This window comes from Jaculus jaculus, chromosome 15 (assembly GCF_020740685.1).
Source record: "Jaculus jaculus isolate mJacJac1 chromosome 15, mJacJac1.mat.Y.cur, whole genome shotgun sequence".
Lineage (NCBI taxonomy): Eukaryota > Metazoa > Chordata > Mammalia > Rodentia > Dipodidae > Jaculus > Jaculus jaculus.
This window is the reverse complement of record NC_059116.1, coordinates 73,133,182-73,155,734: the sequence shown is the minus strand read 5'-3', so window position 1 is coordinate 73,155,734 and position 22,553 is coordinate 73,133,182. Positions and strand designations below refer to the sequence as shown.

The window sequence follows — 22,553 nt, the reverse complement described above, 5'->3', positions numbered from 1 at the left end:
GCTCTAAGATCATAGATTGGGTGGCCTAGACAAAAATCATTTATCACTCCTAGGTCTGGAAACAGGACAGTCTAAACTCAAGGTGGCAAAAGATGCGTTTCTTGGTGCCGTTCCTGGCACATGAATGATCATCTCCACTGCGTTCTCTCGTGGCTGAAAAGAGAGATCGTGTCTCTCAACCTCTTCCCACTTTGTCTGTTTGAGTGTGTGTCTGTACATGTGTGTGTACACAGCATATGGGCATACATGCACACATATGCTCATGCGTGCAGAGGCCGGTGGCTGATGGCAGGGGTCTCCCTCAGCCACTGTCTACATTATTCTTTGAGACAGGGTCTCTCTTGCTGAATCCAATTCGGCTAGACAGACTGCCCATTAAGCCCTAGCGATTTCCAGTCTCCCCTCCCAGCACTGAGAATATGGGCATGTACCTCCACACCTGGCATTTTAGGTGGGTGCTGGGGATTTGAACTCAGACATCCCACTTGATGCACCAAGCCATCTCCCTAGCTTCCCCCCATGTCTCTTCTTACAGGGGCCCCAACCCAACCCAACCCATGAGGGCTGTGTCTCAGGACAGCTGCCTTGCCCTGGTAGAAGGTCGTGATGCTTGTCAGCCTGACGCTAGCTCGAAGTGGCAGGTAGGCCATCAACAGGTAAGATAGAGGAAGATTAAGTCCATGGCATGGTTATGTAGGGGATGTTTGGGTCTTTGTATTTGGAGAATATAAAATTTTGATGAGGGATTGGTTCAGTGATGGAGGCATTTGTCTGCAAAGCCAAATGACTTGAGCTCAGTTCCCCAGTGCCCAAGATGACGCATGCATATAAAGTTTGCTTGCATTGGTTGGAGGCTGTGGCATGCCATTCTCTTTCCCTCTCTCTCTCTCTCCCTCTCTCTCTCTCTCTCTCGCCTTTAAGCCCAGCACTCGGCAGGCAGAGGTAGGAGGATCACTGTGAGTTCGAGGCCAGCCTGTGACTACTTAGTGAATTCCAGGTCAGCCTGGGCTAGAGTGAGATCATACCTCAAACAACAACAACAAAAAAAAAAAAAACCAACTTTGATTAGAAAACCCTTGAAAATGATACATTTTGATGCCTTTCTTCATTGAAGATACAAAAGGGGACTAGAACCCAGCTACATGGCCTTGCTCAACATACCAATTATCCATTGTGATTTATTTACATTAGCTACAGGGTAGCAATGAGACCTATCTCCTCCAGTTTTGACATATTTCTCAAGCCTATTTTATTACTCATTTAGTAACCCCTCACTTTACTTCATAAAAAGTTCAAGGAAACTAAATGAATAGATAATGAAAAAGAGTTGAGGCTAACAGATGAACTCTTCACATTGAGGTCTACCCTTACTCAGAAAAAAAAAAAATCACTCAACTACATTCTGCCTCAGTTTCCCCACTTGAGAGTTCTCTCTATTACAACACCTGTGGCCAGATAAAAAGTTTAGCATTGGTGTGGGGTTTAAGTTCATAGATAATGAGTTTCCAGCTACATCAAATGTTTTACAATATTTGTATTTATTTATTGGCAAGCAGAAAGAGAGGGGGAAAGAAGAGAAACGGAGAGCATGGATACACCAGGGCCTCTAGCCGCTGCAAACAAATTCCTGATGCACGCACCACTTTGCGCAACTGGCTTAGCGTGGGTACTGGGGACTCGAACCCCACTTGTTAGACTTCGCAGGCAGCGCCTTTACCGCTGAGTGCTCTCTCTCGGCCCTGTACCAGGTATTTTAAAAGTCTTTGTGTACGCATGGGCGGTGTGTGCGTGTGTGCCACAGGACGCGTGGGGGGGCAGAGGACAACTGCGGGTGATGACCCTCCCCCCAGCTTGTTTGAAGGAGGCGCTCCTCGCCTTTGCCGCTGTGAACGCCAGGCTGGCCGGCCTGTGGCGGACCCAGGGAATTTCCTTCCTGTGCCTCGCATCTTGGCACATCTAGGCACACAGGGACACAGACGCTGCTACAGCGCCTGGCTTTGCGTGTGTTCTGGGAATCCAGAGTGAGGTCCTCGTCCTTGTATGGCATTGCCCACAGAACCATCTCCTCAGCCGGCATTATTTAGTGATAAATATTTTTGCCAAAGGAGAGAGAGGAAGAGAAATATAACCATACAAGAAAAAGAAAACTAGTATCTGTTTAAAGTGAAAATGCAAGTTTTAAAATATATATAAACTTCTTTCTCTCTGATGCATTTTTAAAAACACTTTGTTAACAGGGCTTCTAGCCACTACAAACAAATTCCAGACGCATGTGCCACCTTGTTCACCTGGCTTATGTGGGTACTGGGGAATCGAACCTGCGTCCTTAGGCTTCACCGTGTCTCTATCCCTGACACCTTTTAAGCTGATGTTTTTCTCTAGGTAGGGGTGTGGATGAGGGTGTCTCATTAGAACTTGTTTCTCTGCTTTTCGGCAAGGTACAGGAGAAGCAGTAACGATGGGCTTTGTTAATGCTGCCCTCCTCTTGGCCGTCTGAGACCTAACCCAACAACACAGCTTTGCTCTGAGTGTGATCCAGTGGACCGGCCCTCCTGGCTCCAGGGTTGTCTGTCCAGCTGGACTTTATGTAATAGGAAGGTCTCTGAAGGCTGACATGGAACAGCAGTGGCCAGCCCTGGCTTAGGTCCACCCTTTTTCTCTCAAAGATGGAAACATCTGCCAGCCACATGGGCTGCTCATCTTCGCACTTTGGGCCTGGAAGCAGCAGCTGGCTTTGGGAAGACAGGGCTGAGACACACAGCCGTGGCCTGCAGAGAAAGGAGGCTTAAAAGGAAGGGGGCCGCCCGGCCACCCAGGCCAGACTGGCTCCTGAAGCCGCTGGGTCCCACACGAACATGCAGACGCCATTTCACTGTTCCAATATTTCCCACGGGAAGGTAAATATGATAAACAATTTTCTCAGCGTTGCTTTCTCTCCAAGTACTAAGCACGTTCTCTCTTTCCATCACAAGGGACTGCCCGGGCACGGTGCCCAGTGGAATAAACCTTGTGTGAGGACAGCTCGAGGCCTTTCTCTCTGACCCACATCAACACGCTCTCTTTCCCTGACCACATTGTTTCTCTGCTGCTTGGCTCTCTGGCCCCTGTGCCCATCTGCTGCCAAGCAGGCTCCTCACGCTCCGGCCCTGCCAAGCCCAGCGCTGTGGCGGGGAGGAGGGTGGGCTGGCGGGCTCAGCGTCTCCAGCAATCTCCTGTCCCTTGGAGAAGACGGCCACGTCCGACAGAACATTTGCCCAATAAGAAAGTCACACTTGCTGCCTTCCTGAAGCCCCCTCCCAATTTTAACCTTTCCCTTAGGGGGTGTGGCTTTTCCAGGTTGTGAAGCCAAAACTCTCGCTGATTTCCTAAGGTGTGGGCAGACTTTTTGGATTCTTTTCTATGTGTGTGTGACATGCATGCATGTGCACGTATGTTTATGCATGTGTGTGAGTTTGCATGTGCACGTGCATGCTGGAGGCTGATGTCACGTAGCCTTTTCTGTTCTCTCCATCTTCTTCTTATTATTATTGTTGAGACAGCCTCTCACGGATCCCAGAGCTCACTGCTTTGACTACAGCGGCTGCCAGCCTGTCTTGGGGACCTCCACCTCTGGCTCCTGAGTTCTTGAATTCCAGGTGCGTGCCACCATATCTGGTTTTTATGTGGTTGTTGGGGATCTGAACTCGGGTCCTTATGCTTGACATCGCCTTAGCCATGCCCCTCCCCACACCACCACATTTTGGACTTTCTGAGCATGCGCATCCCTTCTGCTAAGTGTGCTTCTTGACGCTTCCTACAGGCAGGCGGACGGTTCACCCTGGGCCGGGCCTACCTCCCCCGGCAGTGCAGTGCGCACAGGACTCATCAGTTTCTAGAGGGCTGAAGGCAAAAACAATTATTGGGGTGATGAAAAAGGCTGAAGGGCTCTAAGGAAAAATGGTGTCTTAACTAGACAGCTCCCCCATCACCAAGACAGGCCAAGAAAAACCATCCACACAGGGTTGTCAAAGTTATAAAGTCACTTGCTTATTGGAATAAAGTGATTATCTATCAGCAAAGCAGAGTGCTCTTTGAAGCCTATTAGAAAGATGCCGTATCTGGCATGTAGACTTATATTTTTAACCAATTTTTAAAAATGTAAACTATTTTTTTAAAATTTTTCATGGTAGGGTCTTGCTACAGCCCAAGCTGACTTGGAATTCACTGTGTAGTCTCAGGGGAGCCGGAACTCATGCTACCCGACCTCTCCCTCTCAAGTGATGGGATTAAAGAAGTATGCCACCAGGTCCGGCTTAAAACCAACTTTTGAAGGCAAGGTTACACAGTAGAATAAATCTGCTGAGAAAAGAGTTAATGATTTACACTGATCCAGTTTAAATTCTATTTGCATGAATGGTGGTCTGACTTCAGTGGGGGATCTTTGGAGAAGAGCTTGCCCGCACACCCAGGAAACATAACTAACAGGAGGGACTCCAAGCGTGAATCTAAACGGAGAGCAGAGCACCCAACTTGGCCGTTACTACCGAGCAAACACAGTATCATAGCAACCTCGCTTTACCAGGAAGAGTCACTTTATGGAAGGCTACGAGACGGACAGGCCCCGTGCTACAAGTTCTCCTTCAGCCAGCGCCTTTCTTCTCTTGGTGCTCCCATTTTTCCTCGAGCTTCCTGCCCCTGCCCCTCACTTCAGTAGACCATGGATCTCCACTCCACCAGGGGCCAGCACCAAGCACAGCTCGTTGCGAGAGCCACAGCACGGTGGTCCCAAGTCTCTGCCCTTCAGGCATTGTGATTACAAAGGCTGCCGGTTTTGGGTCGCCTGGACTTCCCCAGGGTTTTCTCTGTGTCAAACGGGTGTGATGCCAGGTAATCTTCATACCTGCCGTCGATCAGCGCGGCGGCGTTGTTTCTGGCGAACCAGCAGTCCACCTGCTCTTCTCCATTGTAGATCTTCCTTTGCTTCCAGACCACTGGGACTCGGCGCCCTTGCACCTTTAGGATGGTCTCAGGCAACCCTTCTTCCCGAGGCAACGGAGGACTAGTGAGATTTTGGCCGAACCCTGCCGGATCCTCACTGAGTTTGGCATCCTGGTTCAGGAACTGACCTGGGAGGACACAATAAAAGCCATGGATATAAATTAGCTGCACATACAATATCCATGGTATCAGGAGCATTAGGGTTTTTCATGGACCACTGTCACAGGTTGGGATCTCCCTGGAGGTATCACACTGTCCCGCCCAGAGACGGGGCGTGGGCTCTAGAGAAGGAAAGAAGTGAGCTTCTGTTCATAGCAACGTACTGCTTCTTGAAGCTCCGCAGCTGCTAATGCCAAGACAACGCACGGAGACAAATTCAGTCTCCTACTGAATAGGTGGGGACAATCGGGGCACGGATAAAGAGGGCATATGGTCATGTTTTCCCTTTTTCCAACATGATGGGGTGGCAGAAGTAGTGAGTGCGGCCTCAGGATCCTCCAGGTCAGGCAAGGGCATGTCTGAGGCCAAAGACGCACGGATTTGGATCTGCGAGACAGAGGTCTTGCTTGGCAACTGGGCACGGTGAAACACGCTCTGCCCAAGTGCTAGGAAGTCCTGCTTTCTAAATGGAGCCCTGGCAATGACTCACTCCTTCCTTTCAGGCACGTTGAAGGAAGGCAGCCAGAGGGGCCTGGCCTGGCCCTGCTGCTCACAGCAACGCAGCACCAAGAAAAGCATCTGCCTCTCACGCTGTGCCGGGCTGGTGCTGGCCTGTGCCCGCGTCTGCTTGCCGTGTGTCTAGAAACCAGGTCTTGGAAAGGCTACTCTATCTCTGTGCCTGTGTCCTCAGAAGATAACAAGAACTGGTGTGTAAGGTCCACCCCGACTCCAGGAAGTCACCGGGAGGTAAAGAAACTAATTTTCACGTTAGCCAGTCAGCCCTGTGTCCGTGGTTCTGCAGCTGTCAGTCAGTCAATTGTGGAGTGAAAACATGTGCAAGGCTGTGGGTAAGGTGCTTGCTGCCCAAGCATGGGGACCCAAAGTTGGATCCCCAGAGCCCATGTAAAACGTGGCTGCCACGGCGTGCACCTGCAGTCCCTTCGCTAGGGGGGCACAGATGGGACCGCGGGCTCCCCAGCTGGCCAGCCTGGCAGAATCAGTGAGCTCCGAGTTCGCCGAGGGACTGTCTCAACAAGCAAGGTGCAAAGTGATTGAGGAATTCACCTGACGTCAGCCTCTGGCCTCCACATGCATACACGCACCTATGCATGTGCACTTACACGTACATGTGCCCCCACACACATACAAATACGCACAGACATACATATGCACACCTCACACACAGGTAATACGTATTGGTGGAGGGCTGGAGAGATGGCTCAGCCATTAAAGGCACTTGCTTGCAAAGCCTGATATTCCGAGTTTGGTTTCCCAGTACCCACATAAAGCCAGATACACAAAATGGCACATGCACCTGGAGTTTGTTTGCAGTGGCAAGGGGTCCTGGCATGCTCATACCCTCTCTCTATGCCTGTTTCTCTCCATCTCTCTGTCTCTCCGTCAAATAAATAACTAAAAATAAATTTTAAAATATTGGGGTACATGCATCTGTACTGAATACACAAGTGTGCTTCCTTCCTTGTGACTATTCTGTAAGGAATAAACTCTAATTATCACTTACACAGAACTGTTAGGTATAGTACATAATTCAGACGTGGTTTGAAGCACAGTTGTGTTATGCTGTGTTGGTTTTATGTGAGACATTTGAGCATTGCTTTGAGGCATCCTGTAACCACAGCTCCAGCAGATGTTGAGGTATATATATACATATATATATATATATATACATACACACATATATACACATACATATATATATATCAATCATACATACGTATATATCATTCATACATACATATATATATATATGTTTGTATGTATGTATGTATATCACATTCCTTCTGAATTTCTCAATCAAGCAAATATTACTGGCTACATGGGCTTCACAGGAGACCTGGTTCTCTCCTCTACTCCAGCATGAGGGAGGAAAGCCACCTACCCAACAGTCCGTGGCAGTTGCTGGAAAGGCCTTTGCTGTCGGAGATGTAGAAACCCAGGTGGTTCCGCTGGAAGGACGCTGGCTTCTTGTAGAGGTGGATGAGGATGACAAAAGCAATGGTGCCCTGGATGGTGACGGTGACATTGGCATTGGCAGACACGGACACCTCCAGTCCTCGGCTTCCAACTACCGCACTCTGATTGCAGGGGAGCACCAGCCTGTCTCCACCGTCCAAGATGACCCTGCTGGGTGTGATCTCCAGGTAAGATCTCTCTGGCTTGTTGATGAGGATGGTGATGGTGCCAAAGTAAGTACGCTGTTTCTTGTGGCCGTTCGGAGGGGCGGGGGCCCCGATCAACAATCCGTTCACTGTCACTCCTCGAAGGTCCCGGGGGAAGAGAACATTGGTTAGAGAAACCTTCCCACTTTCTTGCTAAAGGCATCAATTACCATTTAGGTGTAAAGAATCTCCCCAGAAGGTGCATGTTGTGGATCAAATGCAAGATGTCCCCACATGCTCCTGTTGCGCTCTGCTTGTAAAATGCCTTCCCACCCCCAAAGGCTGGCAGATTTGGACACTTGATCCCCCATTGGCAGAGCTGTTGGGCAGGTGTGGGACTTGCTGGAGGAAAGGGGGCCTGGGGAGGGGCGCAGGCCTTGAGGTTTTATAGGCTGTTTCCACTTTGTGTCTGGCCTCTCTATCGGAATGTGGTTTCAATGTGGCCAGCAGCTTCTATTCATGCCGCCACGTCTTCTCCACCAGGATGGAATGTGTGCCCTCAAAACTCCAAGCCAAAGTGAACACTGTTCTTCCTTAGGCTGACCCAGTGAGTGAAGTAACTAACACAGCTTATATAAAGGGCACTGGTGAGGACTGGAGAGATGGCTTAGCAGTTAAGGCACTTGCCTGCAAAGCCAAAGGACCCAGGTTGATTCCCTGGGACCCACATAAGCCAGATGCACAAGGTGGCACATGCATCTAGAGTTCATTTGCAGTGGCTGGAGGTCCTGGCATGCCCTCTCTCTCAGCCTCTTTCTATCTCTCAAATAAATAAAAATAAATTTTAAAAAAAGAGGGCTGGTGATATGACTTTGAGAGCTGCTGGAAATTTTAGGAAATAGGGGGCTAACTGGAGGAAATAGGTCACTGGGGTGAGTATGGTAGGGGGGAATCTTATCCCAAGCCTCTTTCTTTCTCTCTCCCTTCTTCCTGCCAGCCATGAGGTGAGAAGCCTCAGCCCCAGGCTCCCACACCCATGGTGTTCTGCGTCACCACGGCCCCAGAGTCACAGGAGCCAAGACCTATGGACTGAAACCTCCAAAACCATGAGCCAAAAAAATCCTTCTCCCTTAAGTGGTTTACGTCTGGTCTTTTGTCACAGTGACAAAAAGCCCAAAATACCTTCTAATCAGAGGCAGCAAGGGTACAGGTGGGGAGGAGAGGAAAAATTTCAGCCTGAACAGAGCCCTCTACACGCCTCTTCCCTTTGTACCTCTAGCACCGAGACGTTGGTCAGAATGACCAAAAATGCACCGAGGTTGTGAAATGAGTGTCGGACTTCAAGTCCGGGAACACCACTCACTCCCTTTAACCATTCATTGTCAGTGCCTGCTGAGCATCTCACCTCGGATGTGTCCCTTCCAGAACTCTCCATTCATCTTCAAACCAAGCAAAGACATAACCCCTCCCTGGGTTGCACCCAGGTACCACAAAAGAAGGCAGAACTTACCAGAGTCCATGTGGTCAGAGACCAGCCGTAGGATGTCCCCAGGCTCTCCATCAATGTTAAAGCAGACAGTGAGCTTGCTCAGCGGGAAGTCCACAACAAAATGGGGATCACCATCCACTGCACATATGGGGGACAGGAGAGGAAAAGACACAGTGATGAGCTAAGGACTATTTTATCCTCGTGATGTGTAATGCGCTGTTTATTTCTTCCTAATTATAATGCTGGGAGAACAGCATAAGATCTCCTAAACTCAAATATAATGCTCCTTCCATCATACCTTGGCTGAACTAAGCTTTGAAGAGTCAGAGGGTGTGGAAAGGAAGAGGTAATCCACACACCTTTACTACGACTGAGTTCAGTTTCCTATGATAATTTGTGACACCATTTGCTTTGCCCTTTAACTGCCCCTATGAAGTATGAGGACCCTTCCTTGTCTGTTATGAGAATTTCCTGGACATACTTCTTTTCCTAGGAAACCAAAGATAATCTCACAAGTATTCACAGTGCCAGCTTCATGCACCCTTGGCACAAACAGCTAAGCCCCAGGTAGGGAAGTGACAAGTAGGTCACAAAAGTCACTAGAAGGCTGAGCAGTATCGTCAGTCAGAGGCGGTAGGGGAATGTCTCTCTGTTGGACCACACTGACCCCACTGATCTTGAATTTCTGTTTACAGTTTATGGACTTCAACTGACCCATGTTTGTTGTCTCCTCTCCCCATGTTCACCTCTGCAAAAGATGAACAGCTTTGCCTCTTAGTGGATAGACCAAACATTTCCTGAGAGCCGACATCCGTTCTCTTCTCCTGCCCAGTGGGAAATTTTTGCATAAACCACAACATTATTTTGGACTTCCTCTCTGCTTTTCATATCCATGTACACGCACAAGTGTGTGTCTGAGTGCAGTGGAAGTAGGTCTGGAGGAGTCCAGTTCTTTTGAGCAGCAAGGAACCTGATGCCCTCTGTGTAACTGCTAAGGTACCCCTCTCCCCCAGCAGCCCTCGGAAAAGACCGTGACGGGATCTGGCCACTACTTGCCCTGTGCAGTGTCTCAAGCACTGTGTGAATGGCAACATATAAAGAAATACCAAGCGTCTGTCTTGACGATAGAAAGAAAATGACACCCAGGAGAGACTTCTCACGCGGATCCTTAGCCACGCCATGCATGAATAGAGCTTATCTGACAGTTAGCTGAGGGTTTCTATGCGCACCGACATCAGCCTACTCAAGGCCTCCAAAGCCCTGTACAGGGCAAGGTTCTGCGCGTTCCAAACATGTGGGGCAGAGTCATTACTGCAGGCAGCCCCCAGGAGGACGGCTTCCTTGCATCCCAGGAAGCACATGCATTCAGAGGAACGGCGTGCTCTCCATGGGGGCCTGTGCACGTGTACCCCAGGGCCAATCTCTGGATGCCCTGGCTGTACGAACTTGCACCCCCAGTTCATCATCAGGGAGGCAATAATGACAGCTTAGGAGGGAGCTGTGGAGAGTCAAACTCAACCTCTGTGTTGCTCTTCATGTAGAGCTTTGCCAGGAAGAGGGAAATTTATGACATTTTTCATCTGCTTGTCCCTTCCAAATCCAAGGATGTGAGAACAACAATAAAATCTATCTGTGCCCCTAGACATTTTTACTTTTGTCACCACATTTTATATTTGCAACACCAGAAGTTGAAAGCATGCACACTGAAGATCCCTAACAGCCGTGTCTCCCAAGCCAATCATGATCCGAATGCGGCTCCGCCCGCCGTGTCTTCTCTCGTGGCTGCCACCAGGCTGTGCCACCTCTGCAGTGTTTGTGTGATGGCTTAATGACAGTTCTGCCTTAGTGCGTGCCTCACACTGCTGAAGACATATGGGTCGAGAGACCTTGTTCTACAAGCTAATGATCTGAGAGGCTTCAAACAATCCTAGTGGCCCAATTCCAGAGCATTCCTTGCTGTCAACTCACATACCATCACCCCATTTTCTGTACCTGATGTTTTGGAGATTTTAATTCTTGCGTCATATGGTTTCTTGAGCACAGGTCCTAAAATGGACCAGAAAGAGAACACTGATGTTATTCAGTGAAAGCACAGCCAGGGAGAGTCACACAGGAGGTAGAGACAAGCGACACACCACCGCTTTCAGATATATTCACAATAACTAGAAAAATCTAAAAGCTACTTAAGATTTCACCTCTCTTAAGGGGAGTTCAGCCTCAAAAGAGGCAAGCAAAATATAAAACATGGAGGATTATTTTATTCTTTAACCTATCAGATAATATTTTTCTCTTTTGTGATCTACATATATACATAACAGGGGGAAATATTCTAACACAATTAAGATACAGTTTGGGGAGTAGGCAGAATGAGGTGTTATTATTTAAGGAGTACAAAGATTCAGAGACATAAGATGAAAGTGTTCATCTCCTTCACAATAGCATAAATACAATGAATATGACTGGACTGTGCATTTCAAAAATGGTTGTGGTAAATTGTGTTGTATAGTTTTATCATAATAATAAAAAACATGGGCTGGAGAGATGGCTTAGCGGTTAAGCGCTTGCCTGTGAAGCCTAAGGACCCCGGTTCGAGGCTTGGTTCCCCAGGTCCCACGTTAGCCAGATGCACAAGGGGGCGCACGCGTCTGGAGTTCGTTTGCAGAGGCTGGAAGCCCTGGCGCGCCCATTCTCTCTCTCTCCCTCTATCTGTCTTTCTCTCTGTGTCTGTCGCTCTCAAATAAATGAATAAAAAATGAACAAAAAATATTTTTAATAAAGTGTTTAAAAAAATAATAAAAAACATATTAAAAACAAAAGATATGGTTATAGCCCAGTGTTCATAATTATGTGTGTAAGTTTAACTCATACAGCACTTTGAAACACAAAATAGTCCAATATATCTTGAGTAAATGTTCAATTAAAAAAATAACCTAGGAGCCAGGCGTGGTGGTGCACATCCTTAATCCCAGCACTCGGGAGGCAGAGATAGGAGGATTGCCATGAGTTCAAGGTCACCCTGAGACTCCATAGTGAATTCCAGGTCAGCCTCGGCTAGAGTGAGACCCTACCTCGAAAAACAAAACAAAACAAAAATAATAATAATAATAATAATAATAATAATGTAGGAGCTGGAGAGATGGCTTAGTGGTTAAGGCACTTGCCTGCAAAGCCAAAGGACTCAGGTTTGACTCCCCAGTGCCCACATAAGCCAGATGTACAAGGGGGCACATACATCTGGAGTTTGTTTGCAGTGGTATGCCCATTCTCTCACTCTCTCTCTACCTGCCTATTTCTATCTCTCTCTCTCTCTCTCTCTGAAATAAATAAAAAATATTTTAAAAATAGCCTACAAGCTGGGCATGGTGGCATATCCCTTTAATCCCAGCACTCTGGAGACAGAGATAGGAGGATTGCCATGAGTTCAAGGCCAGCCTGAGTCTACACAGTGAATTCCAGGTCAACCTGAGCTATAGTGAGACCCTACCTTGAAAAAACAAAAACAAAAAATAACCTACAGGCTAGAAAGATGGCTTATTGGTTAAGGCACTTGCCTGCTAAGCCAAAGGACCCAGGTTCAATTCCCCAGAACCCATGTAAACTAGATATACTAGGTGGCACATGCATTTGCAGTTTGTAGTGGCCAAAGTCCCTGGTGTGCCCATTCTCTCCCTTTTTCTATCTGCCTCCCCCCGTACTCTCTCTCTCATAAATAAAATAAGTTAACTTAAAATTTAAAAAAACAATAGAGATATTCTAGGTGGCTGGGCATGGTGCCATATGCCTTTAATCACAGTACTAGAGAAGCAGAGGTAGGAAGATCGCCTTGAATTCAAGGTCACCTGAGACTACAGAGTGCATTCCAGGTCATCCTGAGCTAGAGTAAGACCCTACCTCAAAAAACAAAATAATGAGCTAGGCATGGTGGCGCATGCCGTTAATCCCAGCACTTGGGAGGCAGAGGTAGGAGGACTGCTGTGAGTTCGAGGCCACCCTGAGACTACATAGCTAATTACGGGTTAGTCTGGGCCAGAGTGTGGCCCTGCCTTGAAAAACCAAAATCATCATCATCATCATCATCATCTAGGGTTAGAGATACAGCTCAGCATGAGAGCACTTGTCTAGCATAGCTGAGGCCCTAGGTTTAATTCACAGCACCATATACACAAAAGAAAAACCTGGAAGTAATTTCTATAAACAAAAGCAACATCTTACTGCAGCTTGGCATTAGCACGATTACACTCCACTAGTTTTGGCCTCTCATAAAAATTAAGGATATAACTATGTAAATGTTGTTATGAGTTATTCCATATTCAATTTTTGTCCTTGGTCCACATGACATGGACAAAATGCAGACAGGCCAGGAGGTAATAGGAAGTACTTGGATTTAATAACCATGTGAAGGAGACAGAGACACTCAAAAAATTACTATTAGCTAGGTATACTGGCACACACCTATAATCTCAGCACTCAAGAAGCTGAGGCAAGAAAATCACCATGAATTGGAGGCTACTCTGGGCTACATAGTGAGTTCCAGTCATATGAGGTACAGAGTAAGAGCTTGTCTCAAAAAAAAAAAAAAAAAAGAGATAATAAAATTACAATTAAAATATCACCAGAGCTTGAAGAAAAAGATATTTCCTCCTCTACGTTCCTAATCCTCCGCTCTTAAATCATTTGCACCTCATCCCTCCTGAAGCTAGACATTTAGTTGAAATGACATATCATAAAGTCCTTGTTCCTAGCCATGGCATAGATCTTGCAGGGTTGAGTAATAGCCTTATGAAGCTTGCTTTCAATCAGAACAAAATTTCCCTAGCTCCACTCTTTCTGAATGGCAAGAGATTGTTTTCCACCTCTCTATAAGGACCTGAAATTCTCAATAATTTTTCAGGATGACATATCTTGTGAGAGAGTGCATCCAATAATTGTAGAGAACTCCTTCTATGCCAGAGGCACGACACATATCCAATCCTTGCAACAGCCTTTCGTGGAAGTTATTGCTATCCCCATTTAATGGGCAAAGAAATGTATTCTTCTGGAGGTCCATAAACCTGCCCCAGGCCTCACAGCTGGTCAGGAGGGTCTGAGGATCCCATCTTCACGGTCTTTGCCGTGCTCAAGTGTTTGATCAGAGTTTAGTATGAGGAATAAATGAGCAAGTAATTGTCACATGCATCATAGGACCCGGTTGACTTCAATTGCATTTCTTGAAGGTGGAAGCTTGACAGAAACCTAATAAAAAACATCACTTATACAAAGCAGACTGCTTTCTGTGAGTGGGCGTTACAGAGAAGGCAGTCCTTTGCTTTGGTTTAACTCTTTCCTTTCTTTAGTTCCTGTTCCTAGGAATTCTCCCCTCAAATGGCACAAAGATACAGGTGTTTAAAGGGTGAATTCTCAAGAGTCTACACCTTGGTTCATTTTGTTTCGTATTTGTTTTTGGTTTTGTTTTGTAGCCCAGGCTGGCCTGGAACTAGCTTTGAAACAACCCTACAGTCTCAGTTTCCCAAGGGATAGAGTTATAGGTATTGCCATCTTGGCTCATCAGAAACTTTCTCAAGAGGATAAAAGTAAATGTGTGGAGTTGGGGAGATGGCTTAGCGGTTAAGGTGCTTGCCTGCAAAGCCAATGGGCTCATGCTCAATTTCCCAGGACCCACATAAGCCAGATGCACAAAAGGGCACTCACATCTGGAGATCATTTGCAGTGCCTGGAGGCCCTGGTGTGCCCATTCTTCTCACCCCTCCCCCACTTCTCTCTCTCTCTCTCTCTCTCTCTCTCTCTCAGATGAATAAGTAAATAATAAAATATTTTTTAAAAAGGCAAATACGCATCCAAGGACGTAACTCTAAGGTGCTTAAATTTATAGAAAGAAACTGCACGGGATAATATCTCCCAGCCTTATGCCACCGGTTTTATCACTGAGCTGGAGACATTCAGCATGTAACAAGTGCAACCACGTAAGATAATCTCTGAAGCCCGGGTGCTTCCCGAAGGCCGCAGGTTGTAACAGTTACACGATGAAAATGAATGGGGCTCGCGCCCAGCTTGCCCGGGCCTTGCAAGCCTGGCGCAGGGGAGGGAGGCCCGCTGCCCCGCGGCTACCTGGCTGCGCCTCTGCCGCGGGCGGGCCCGGGGGGTCCCCGGGGGCGCGCGCGCCCGGCCCGGGCTGCGGCAGCTCCATGGAGGTGAGGGGCGTGAGGAAGCGGTGGGCCAGGGCCAGCGCCTGGGCCTTGAGCCGCAGCCGCGCCTTCTCGGGCTCGCGGTCGCTCTGCAGCCAGGAGCTCAGCAGCTCGCGCACGGTCAGGTAGCTCCAGAGGCGCTGCACGTGGTTGCGGCCCCCCGCGGGCCCGGGGGTCTCCGCGACGCCGCTCCCTGGCCCCCGCGGCCCCACGGGGACGTCCTGCTTCAGGATGACAAACTTCTTGCTGTTGCTGGCGGTGACCTGCACGGGTAACCGATCCAGCTTGCTGTCGGCCAGCTTCCCGGCGACGACAATCTCGGAGCCGTTGAAGTAGTTGGGGAAGAGGGTTTTGGTGGCGTGCTCCACTAAGCCAGGGGGGTAATCGATCCGGATGTCGGAGAGAAGGGGCGTCCTGATTTCGTCGTAGAACCTGCCGGGGGAGGACACGGAGAATCAGGACCCGGCAGACCACGAAGGGCAGGTGATGCCCAGGCGTGGGGTCTCACGCTGTCAGGGAGCTGTCTCGGCTGGGCACTGAGCACGGCATTTGGATAGCTGGTCACCCAGCAGTAGCTTGAGCCCTTCTGACTGCTTCCGAACCCCCAGAGTTTTCAAGCTCGGGCAAGGAGGATGACCCCCTGTCGACTAGAATAACAACTTCCTTTCTGAAATTTCCATCTGGTTGTTCTGGCCTGGTTTCTAGGACAAATACAGAGCAAGCCTAAGCCACCTGTGCCGTGACAGCCACCCAGATGCTGACAAACACACCTGTGCGGTTCGTGAAATCCTGTTCATCAGCTCTCTAATCCACCCCTCGGTTCATGAAATAGTCTTCATGTGATACAACTTAAAACCCCACTAACTCTTGCTGTGCGAGTGTGTGCATGGGTGCATGCATGTTCATATGTGTATATGCATACATGCATGCACCCACGCCCACATGCACGGGCATATGGAAGCTAGAGGTCTATGTCAGGTGTCATCTTGGGTTTTAATTTTTTTACTTTACACACAGAAAGAGAGAATTGGCCCTCAAGGGCCAATGCAATTGAACTCCAGAGGCTTGCGCCACCTCGTAGCACGTGCGGCCTTGCACTTGCCTCCTTTGCGCATCTGGCTAACGTGGGATCTGGAGAGTCTAAAATGCGTCCTTAGGCTCCACAGGCAAGAGCCTTAACTGCTAAGCCATCTCTCCAGCCCCATCTTCTTCTTTTTTTTTTTTTTAGTATTTTTTTATTTGAGAGCAACAGACACAGAGAGAAAGACAGATAGAGGGAGAGAGAGAGAATGGGCGCGCCAGGGCTTCCAGCCTCTGCAAACGAACTCCAGACGCGTGCGCCCCCTTGTGCATCTGGCTAACGTGGGACCTGGGGAACCGAGCCTCGAACCGAGGGCCATAGGCTTCACAGGCGAGCGCTTAACCGCTAAGCCATCTCTCCAGCCCCCCATCTTCTTTTCTGAGACGAGGTCTCACCTAAACTGTCTCCCTATATCTATCCCCTCCTTAAAAAAAAAAACAAAAAAAACCACAGTTGAGTTCTAACTTCACATATGTCCATTCACCTACAAGAGATATGCTTAGCCCCCAACGTGGCAAATTATGGCCGCAAGTCCATGCTTTCTCCAAATGGAATAAAGTGGGTAATAGGTACATCTTGTGAGACACTTGCTTATAATAAAGTGGTCCGGGATAACAACTTTCCCTTTTTTCTTTGTTGAGGCCATAATATAGAAATAACTGAATTAACTTCAACTTTACAGATAAGAATAATCCCTAAGTGGAGGGAAATGGAAGAAATCTGGACCTCTGACTGACTTTATGGGCAAAATCTAGCTATTTCCTAGAAATCTTGTGAAGGTCACATGAAACAATAAATGTAAAATTCCTGGCATGTCTTAAGTTCTCAGTAAATGTCCGGTGTCAATGGCATTATTAGTGAATTTCATTAGTTTCAATGCAGTAGCTTTTGCCTGTGAACTCCTGATTGACTCTTAATTCTGTTACATGGTACATTAGTTTCACTCTTTGAATATAGCTTTGAGTAATTTTTATAATGTAGGAAGCAGATCTGTGTTTTCACTTAAATCTTTCATTTAAAAATGTTATTAGGGCTGAAGGGATGGCTTAGCAGTTAAGGTGCTTGCCTGCAAAGCCAAAGGACCCAGGTTCAATTCCCCAGTACCCACGTAAGCCAGATGCACAAGGTGGTGCATGTGTCTAGAGTTTGTTTGCTATGGCTGGAGGCCTTGGCATGCACGTTCGTTCCCTCTCTCTCTCTCTCTCCCCCCTTGTTCTATCTCTCTATCCTCCCTCAAATAAATAAAAATATTTTCAAAACTTTTTAAATGCTGTAAGAAAAATGGTGACCAGTCCCATACCAGCCACTTTTTTTAATTGCACATCTTCGATACTTTCAGAGACTTAATGTTAAATAAATTTGGCTATGACAAGTGAATATATATGAATCTTCATAAGTATGGTTTCCCATTATACTATACACCATCCCATATGTGTACAATGCCAGGCAAGGTCTACACCGCTGAGCCTGAAGCTAGCACCTCATTCAATCGACGGCAAAGTTGCATCATGACTGGCAACAGAATAGGAAGCAAGGTACTTCTTTCTCAGAAGACCCAATTTCTTCTTTTTAAAAATATTTTATTTTTATATATTTATTTGAAAGAGGCAGAGCGAGAGAGAGTGAGAATGGGCGTGCCACTGCAAATGAACTCCAGACGTGCGTGCCCCCTTGTGCATCTGGCTAACGTGGGTCCTGGAGAATCCAACCAGGGTCCTTTGGCTTTGCAGGCAAACACCCTAACTGCTAAGCCATCCCTTAGGCTCAGAAGACCCAATTTCTAATTTCTTCTCCACCTCAAAAAAATTCAATTGTTCATCAGTTTTATTTGTTTGTTTTTTGTGGCAGGGTCTCACTGTAGCCCAGGTTTACCTGGAACTCACTATATAGTCTCAGGGTGGCCTTGAACTCATGGCAATCTTCCTACCTCTGCCTCACAAGGGCTGGAATTAAGGGCCTGTGCCACCATGTCTGGCCTCTGTTCATCAGTTTTAACTGGTAATTTAATTAAAAATTATAACAAATATTCAAAGTATTAAGAAGACAACTATAACCCTACGAGCTCACTGAATACCTACGGTGTAATCATTCCTATGCTAATACTTCATGAAAATTTCCCATTAAACTGTCAGCCAGCCCGAGACTGAAGCATGGATGGTTTTAAAAGCTGCCTAAAGTCACAAAACAGTAATGGCATTGAAACTTTGGTTTATTTGGTTTCAAAATACACAGGGAAACAGACATGCTAGCATGCCTGTAATCTTAGCTACTCAGGAAGCGGAGGCAGGAGGATCACAAGTTCAAGGCCTGTGTGGTCTGCTCAGCAAGACAGTAACAAACCAAAATTAAAAAAAAAAAAGGGTGGGGGGTTTAAGCCAGGTGTGGTGGCACATGCCTTTAATCCTACAACTTGGGAGGCAGAGATAGGAGGATTGCCATGAGTTCAAGGCCACCCTGAGACTACGTAGTGAATTCCAGCTCAGCCTGAGTCAGAGTGAGACCCTACCTCGACAAACAAAAAAGCTTTCGCTGTAGCTGAGTGCTAAAGTGCTGACTTAGCACGCTTATCACCCTGGGGAAAAACTGAAACACACTGTGACAGCGCAATGAGCGATTGCCATTTCCAGCTGTGAGGACAGACAGACAGGACAGACAGACGGAGCACCGACCCGATGAGCTGGGCCCCAGCGTTCTCCTCCTCCCGCACGCGCCGTGTGAGGCCGCAGTTCTCCAGCGACAGTTTCTCCAGCAGCTTGAAGTCCACGTCGTTGCCAATGCCAATGGTGAAGATGCAGATCTGACCTTGGGTGGCCTCCTTGGTGTTCCTGAGGATCTTGAGGGCACTGGTCTCCCCAAAGGTAGGCTTCCCATCCGTGAGGAAGATGACGAGGGAGACGCTCCGGTCCTCGATGTCGTTCTGGGCCACGTAGCTGCTGAGCAGCTTGATGGCCGTCTGCAGGGCCCCGTTGATATCCGTGCCTGCGGAGCACAACACCGGGACCTCAGCAGTTTGCCCGCCTCCCGCTCCCCAGTGCACGGCCACAGCCGCAGACAGCCCCTCCCCATGCCGCCAGCGACGGCACGCGGTGAGCCAAGTCAACTGCACCTACGGGTGACTCCAGGTCACGTGGCTATCTTATTTATTTATTTGAGAGAGAGAAAGAGGCAGAGAGCAAATGAGAGAGAATGGGCGCACCAGGGCCTCCAGCCACTGCAAACAAACTCCAGGTGCATGTGCCACCTTGTGCATCTGGCTTATGTGGGTCCTGGGGAATCAAACTAAGGTCCTTTGGCTTTGCAGGCAAATACCTTAACTGCTAAGCCCTCACTCCAGACCCAAATGACCTATCTTAAAACGTGACAAGTGTTTGCTAACTGAATGTAGTTGACATGTGGAAATCTTCACCTGAAGGTATCCGGTGACAGTGTGGCTTAGAAACCATCCCCACTGGAGTCCTTTTTAAAAATTTTTTGTTTTATGTTTATTTATTTATTTGAAAGTGACAGAAAAGAAAGAAAGAGGCAGAGAGCGAGAGAGAGAATGGGCGCTACAGGGCCTCTAGCCACTGCAATCGAACTCCAGACATGTGCACCACCTTGTGCGCATGGGCAGTCTTACACAAGTGTGTGCTTGTGGCTTACGTGGGACCTGGAGAGGTGAGCATGTGCTTGGAAGCTCAGAACTGGGGAAACACGAGGGGGAGGATCCTTGAGGCTCAGGGGTCGGCGAGTCTAGACTAACTGGTCAAGAAGAGACCCTGTCTCAAAGGATGTGTGCAGCGTTCCTGAGAGTAACACCTGAATTTGTCCTCCAGCCTCTGCATGTGCATGTGCACACATGCACCATACACACACACACACACACACACACACACACACACACACACACAGGAATGAAGAGCCTATCTGATGCTTAAGGAAGGGCTAATAGGTGGTGATGTTGGATTCAAATGCAAATATTTGAGCTTCAGGGCCGAAGCTCCTGATCCTGAAGTTAAACTTCTGAGGGCATTTTGAGTCCCCTGCTATTCTCCAGCACGGGGTGGGGGTGGTGAAGAAACAATGAAGGAAGCAGAGCTTCTCAGGTTTCTATTCCAAAAGAGCATACTGCATGTCAGCTGTTTCCTAATGGCCTGTCTGCAACTCTGCACGCGCACACAGAGACCCCATTCCTGTAGTCAGCAATGCCATTAGCATGAGTTCAGTTGAACTGAGCATGCATTACACAGTAAGAACGTGAGGGTATTAGGGACTTCAAAGAAGGACTCTGGCCTTGTCAACTTATGTCATAGACAATGTGTTCAATCTAATGTCTTATTTCTCTTATCAAACAATGAGACAGATCTAGACCGCTGTTCCAGTGACTGAGAGGAACATAAGGATGGGCCAAGCTAGATCGAGTTCCAAGAGGAGCTCATGGGGAAACCAGCTGTGCCTTGGAAGGGGAGTGATGATGAGTGTGCAAATGGAAAGTCTCCGACGGGAGAGGATGAACTGGGTGATTTATATTTCTGGGTACCAAAGGTAGAATTTACAAAGATGATAGCGCCCCAAGACAGTGTCCATGCCTTTGAGAAGGGATGCGGGGGTCTGGGGAGATGGCTCAGTCAGTTAAGTCTTGCTCCAGCACCCCTGTGAAGAGGTGGCCAGGTGCCTGCAATCCCAGTGCCTGCGCCTGCACACATGTGCACCCACACACGTGTAACAACACACACACACACACACACCATATACACAAAGGCCAAAAGATGTGTGGTGGGGGTCAGAGATCAGGGTCAGCCTTAAGTAAACACTGCAACATGATACACCTCTTGTGTGTCCACTGTGCTGGTGACGTAAAAGGCCCAGGGCTTGGTTTGAAGGAACGACATGCTAGATGCCCTCTGATTCCTTTCTGATTCTCAGAAAGGGTTATGATCTGGATTTTATATTCTACACACAGATCTTGCACCATACTCAAGACAAGAGCCCAACCCCATCACCATTCATGGTGCCAGCGCCACCCAGGCCACCTCACCACTGACAGCCATTCTTTTATTTGTGTGTGTGTATGTGTGTGTGAGTGAATGTGTCAGAGGACAACCATGGCTGTTTGTCCTTCCCACCTCAGACTCATGCTTGTATTTGTGTGTGTGTCTATATGCATGTGTGCACGCACATGTGTGTATGTGTGTGCATGCGTGCAACAGTCTGCCTAGTCTTTGGGCTTCCGGATTCTCCTATTGAACACTGGGATCACAGGTGTGTGCCACTTTGCTTCCAGCTTTATGTGGGTGCTTGGGAACCAGCCCAGGCTGGCAGGCTTGCAAGCAAGCTCCTTAAACCACGGAGCTGTCTCCGCAGGCCCACCACTGCCTACAAAAGACTGTTCCATCTAAACACGGGATCACCACTCGGCTCTAATTCTCCACCTGAGGACAATTCCCCAAAACAGCTTCACTTCCTAAGACCCAGACACCTGTTGGGTATTTCCATCCATAATATGACCAGCTTAAGTCTGAAGGCCGAAGGATGCAAATTTGCACACTCGCTGTTCAGAGAAATAGAGGCCGCTGGGCTCTCCCCTACGACCCGCTTTCCCGTCATCAGACCCAGGACGGAAATCCCTGTTTCTTGGCAGATAATGACCCCAGTGACAACATCAAACCTGACGTAAACGGCAGGACTCATTCTTACCTCCTGTGGGTGACAGATGGTAGATGTAGATCTTGCCGTCCCGGACGTTGTCAGGTGTCGCTGGTAGTAAGTGGTCCTTCCACACTTTAATCCGGTTGGAAAACCCAATAATACTGAACCGATCCTGGGGTCGGAGGTCACGGAGAATCGTGACGAGGGCTTCCCTGGTCTAGGGCAAGACCAAAACCCCAATAAGTCACATCCTGACACATAGGGCCACACGTCTCCTAACTTGACATCCGCCCCCAAGAACAGCCTCAAGGTTCAGATTCAATGTTTGCTCTCTGAAGGACACTTGACTAAATGTCCAGGACTTGTCAGCAAGATGGAGCATGAAACAATAGCTTATCATACACAAGACACGCGTGACTGCTGTATCTACAATAAGTCACATGCTGTTACCAGCCAGTTTGTCAGGTCAACATATCTTCACAATGGCCAATGGCAGTGACATGAGGACATTCTATAAAGAAAGAGGAATTTGTGCCAGACGGCAAACATTTTAGGTTCTTCTGGTCATATGGTCTTAGTCACCACTACGTAACTCTTCACTGTAGCATGAAATCATGTCCACTGACTATTTGGAAAGAAACTGTTCGGAATGTCCTGAGAAGAAAGTGTATAAAAAGACAACCATGTGGACTAGAGTCATATCTAAGGGGCATAGTTTGCCAATCCTTGAACTGTAACATACATATAACTAAAGGTCCCAAATAAATTTCCCCTACATAATTAAAGGCCAGTTCCCAAACAGACGAGAAGGAATATGACTGAAGATGTTTTGTAACTCAACAATTCTTGACTATTACTAAAAAAAGAATCTCTATTCTTTTCTATATGCTGAGATAGCATGAAACATACTAAAGTTT

The 22,553-nt window shown here is 47.8% G+C and overlaps 1 protein-coding gene across 1 annotated transcript in view; it reads right to left on the bottom strand.

Annotated features, from left to right (window-relative positions):
- Window positions 1-4,004: 4,004 nt before the first annotated feature.
- The window catches only part of Itih5 (inter-alpha-trypsin inhibitor heavy chain 5), a 78,883-nt gene continuing 60,334 nt past the window's right edge, over window positions 4,005-22,553 (bottom strand). The window contains exons 5-11 of the mRNA XM_045134959.1: window positions 21,685-21,853; window positions 18,678-18,987; window positions 14,851-15,359; window positions 10,738-10,791; window positions 8,767-8,883; window positions 7,037-7,414; window positions 4,005-5,105 (exon numbers count right to left, since the gene is read on the bottom strand). Of these exons, the coding sequence (XP_044990894.1) occupies window positions 4,780-5,105; window positions 7,037-7,414; window positions 8,767-8,883; window positions 10,738-10,791; window positions 14,851-15,359; window positions 18,678-18,987; window positions 21,685-21,853 (1,863 nt within the window). The 3' untranslated portion in view covers window positions 4,005-4,779. The remainder of the gene's footprint in view (window positions 5,106-7,036; window positions 7,415-8,766; window positions 8,884-10,737; window positions 10,792-14,850; window positions 15,360-18,677; window positions 18,988-21,684; window positions 21,854-22,553) is intronic.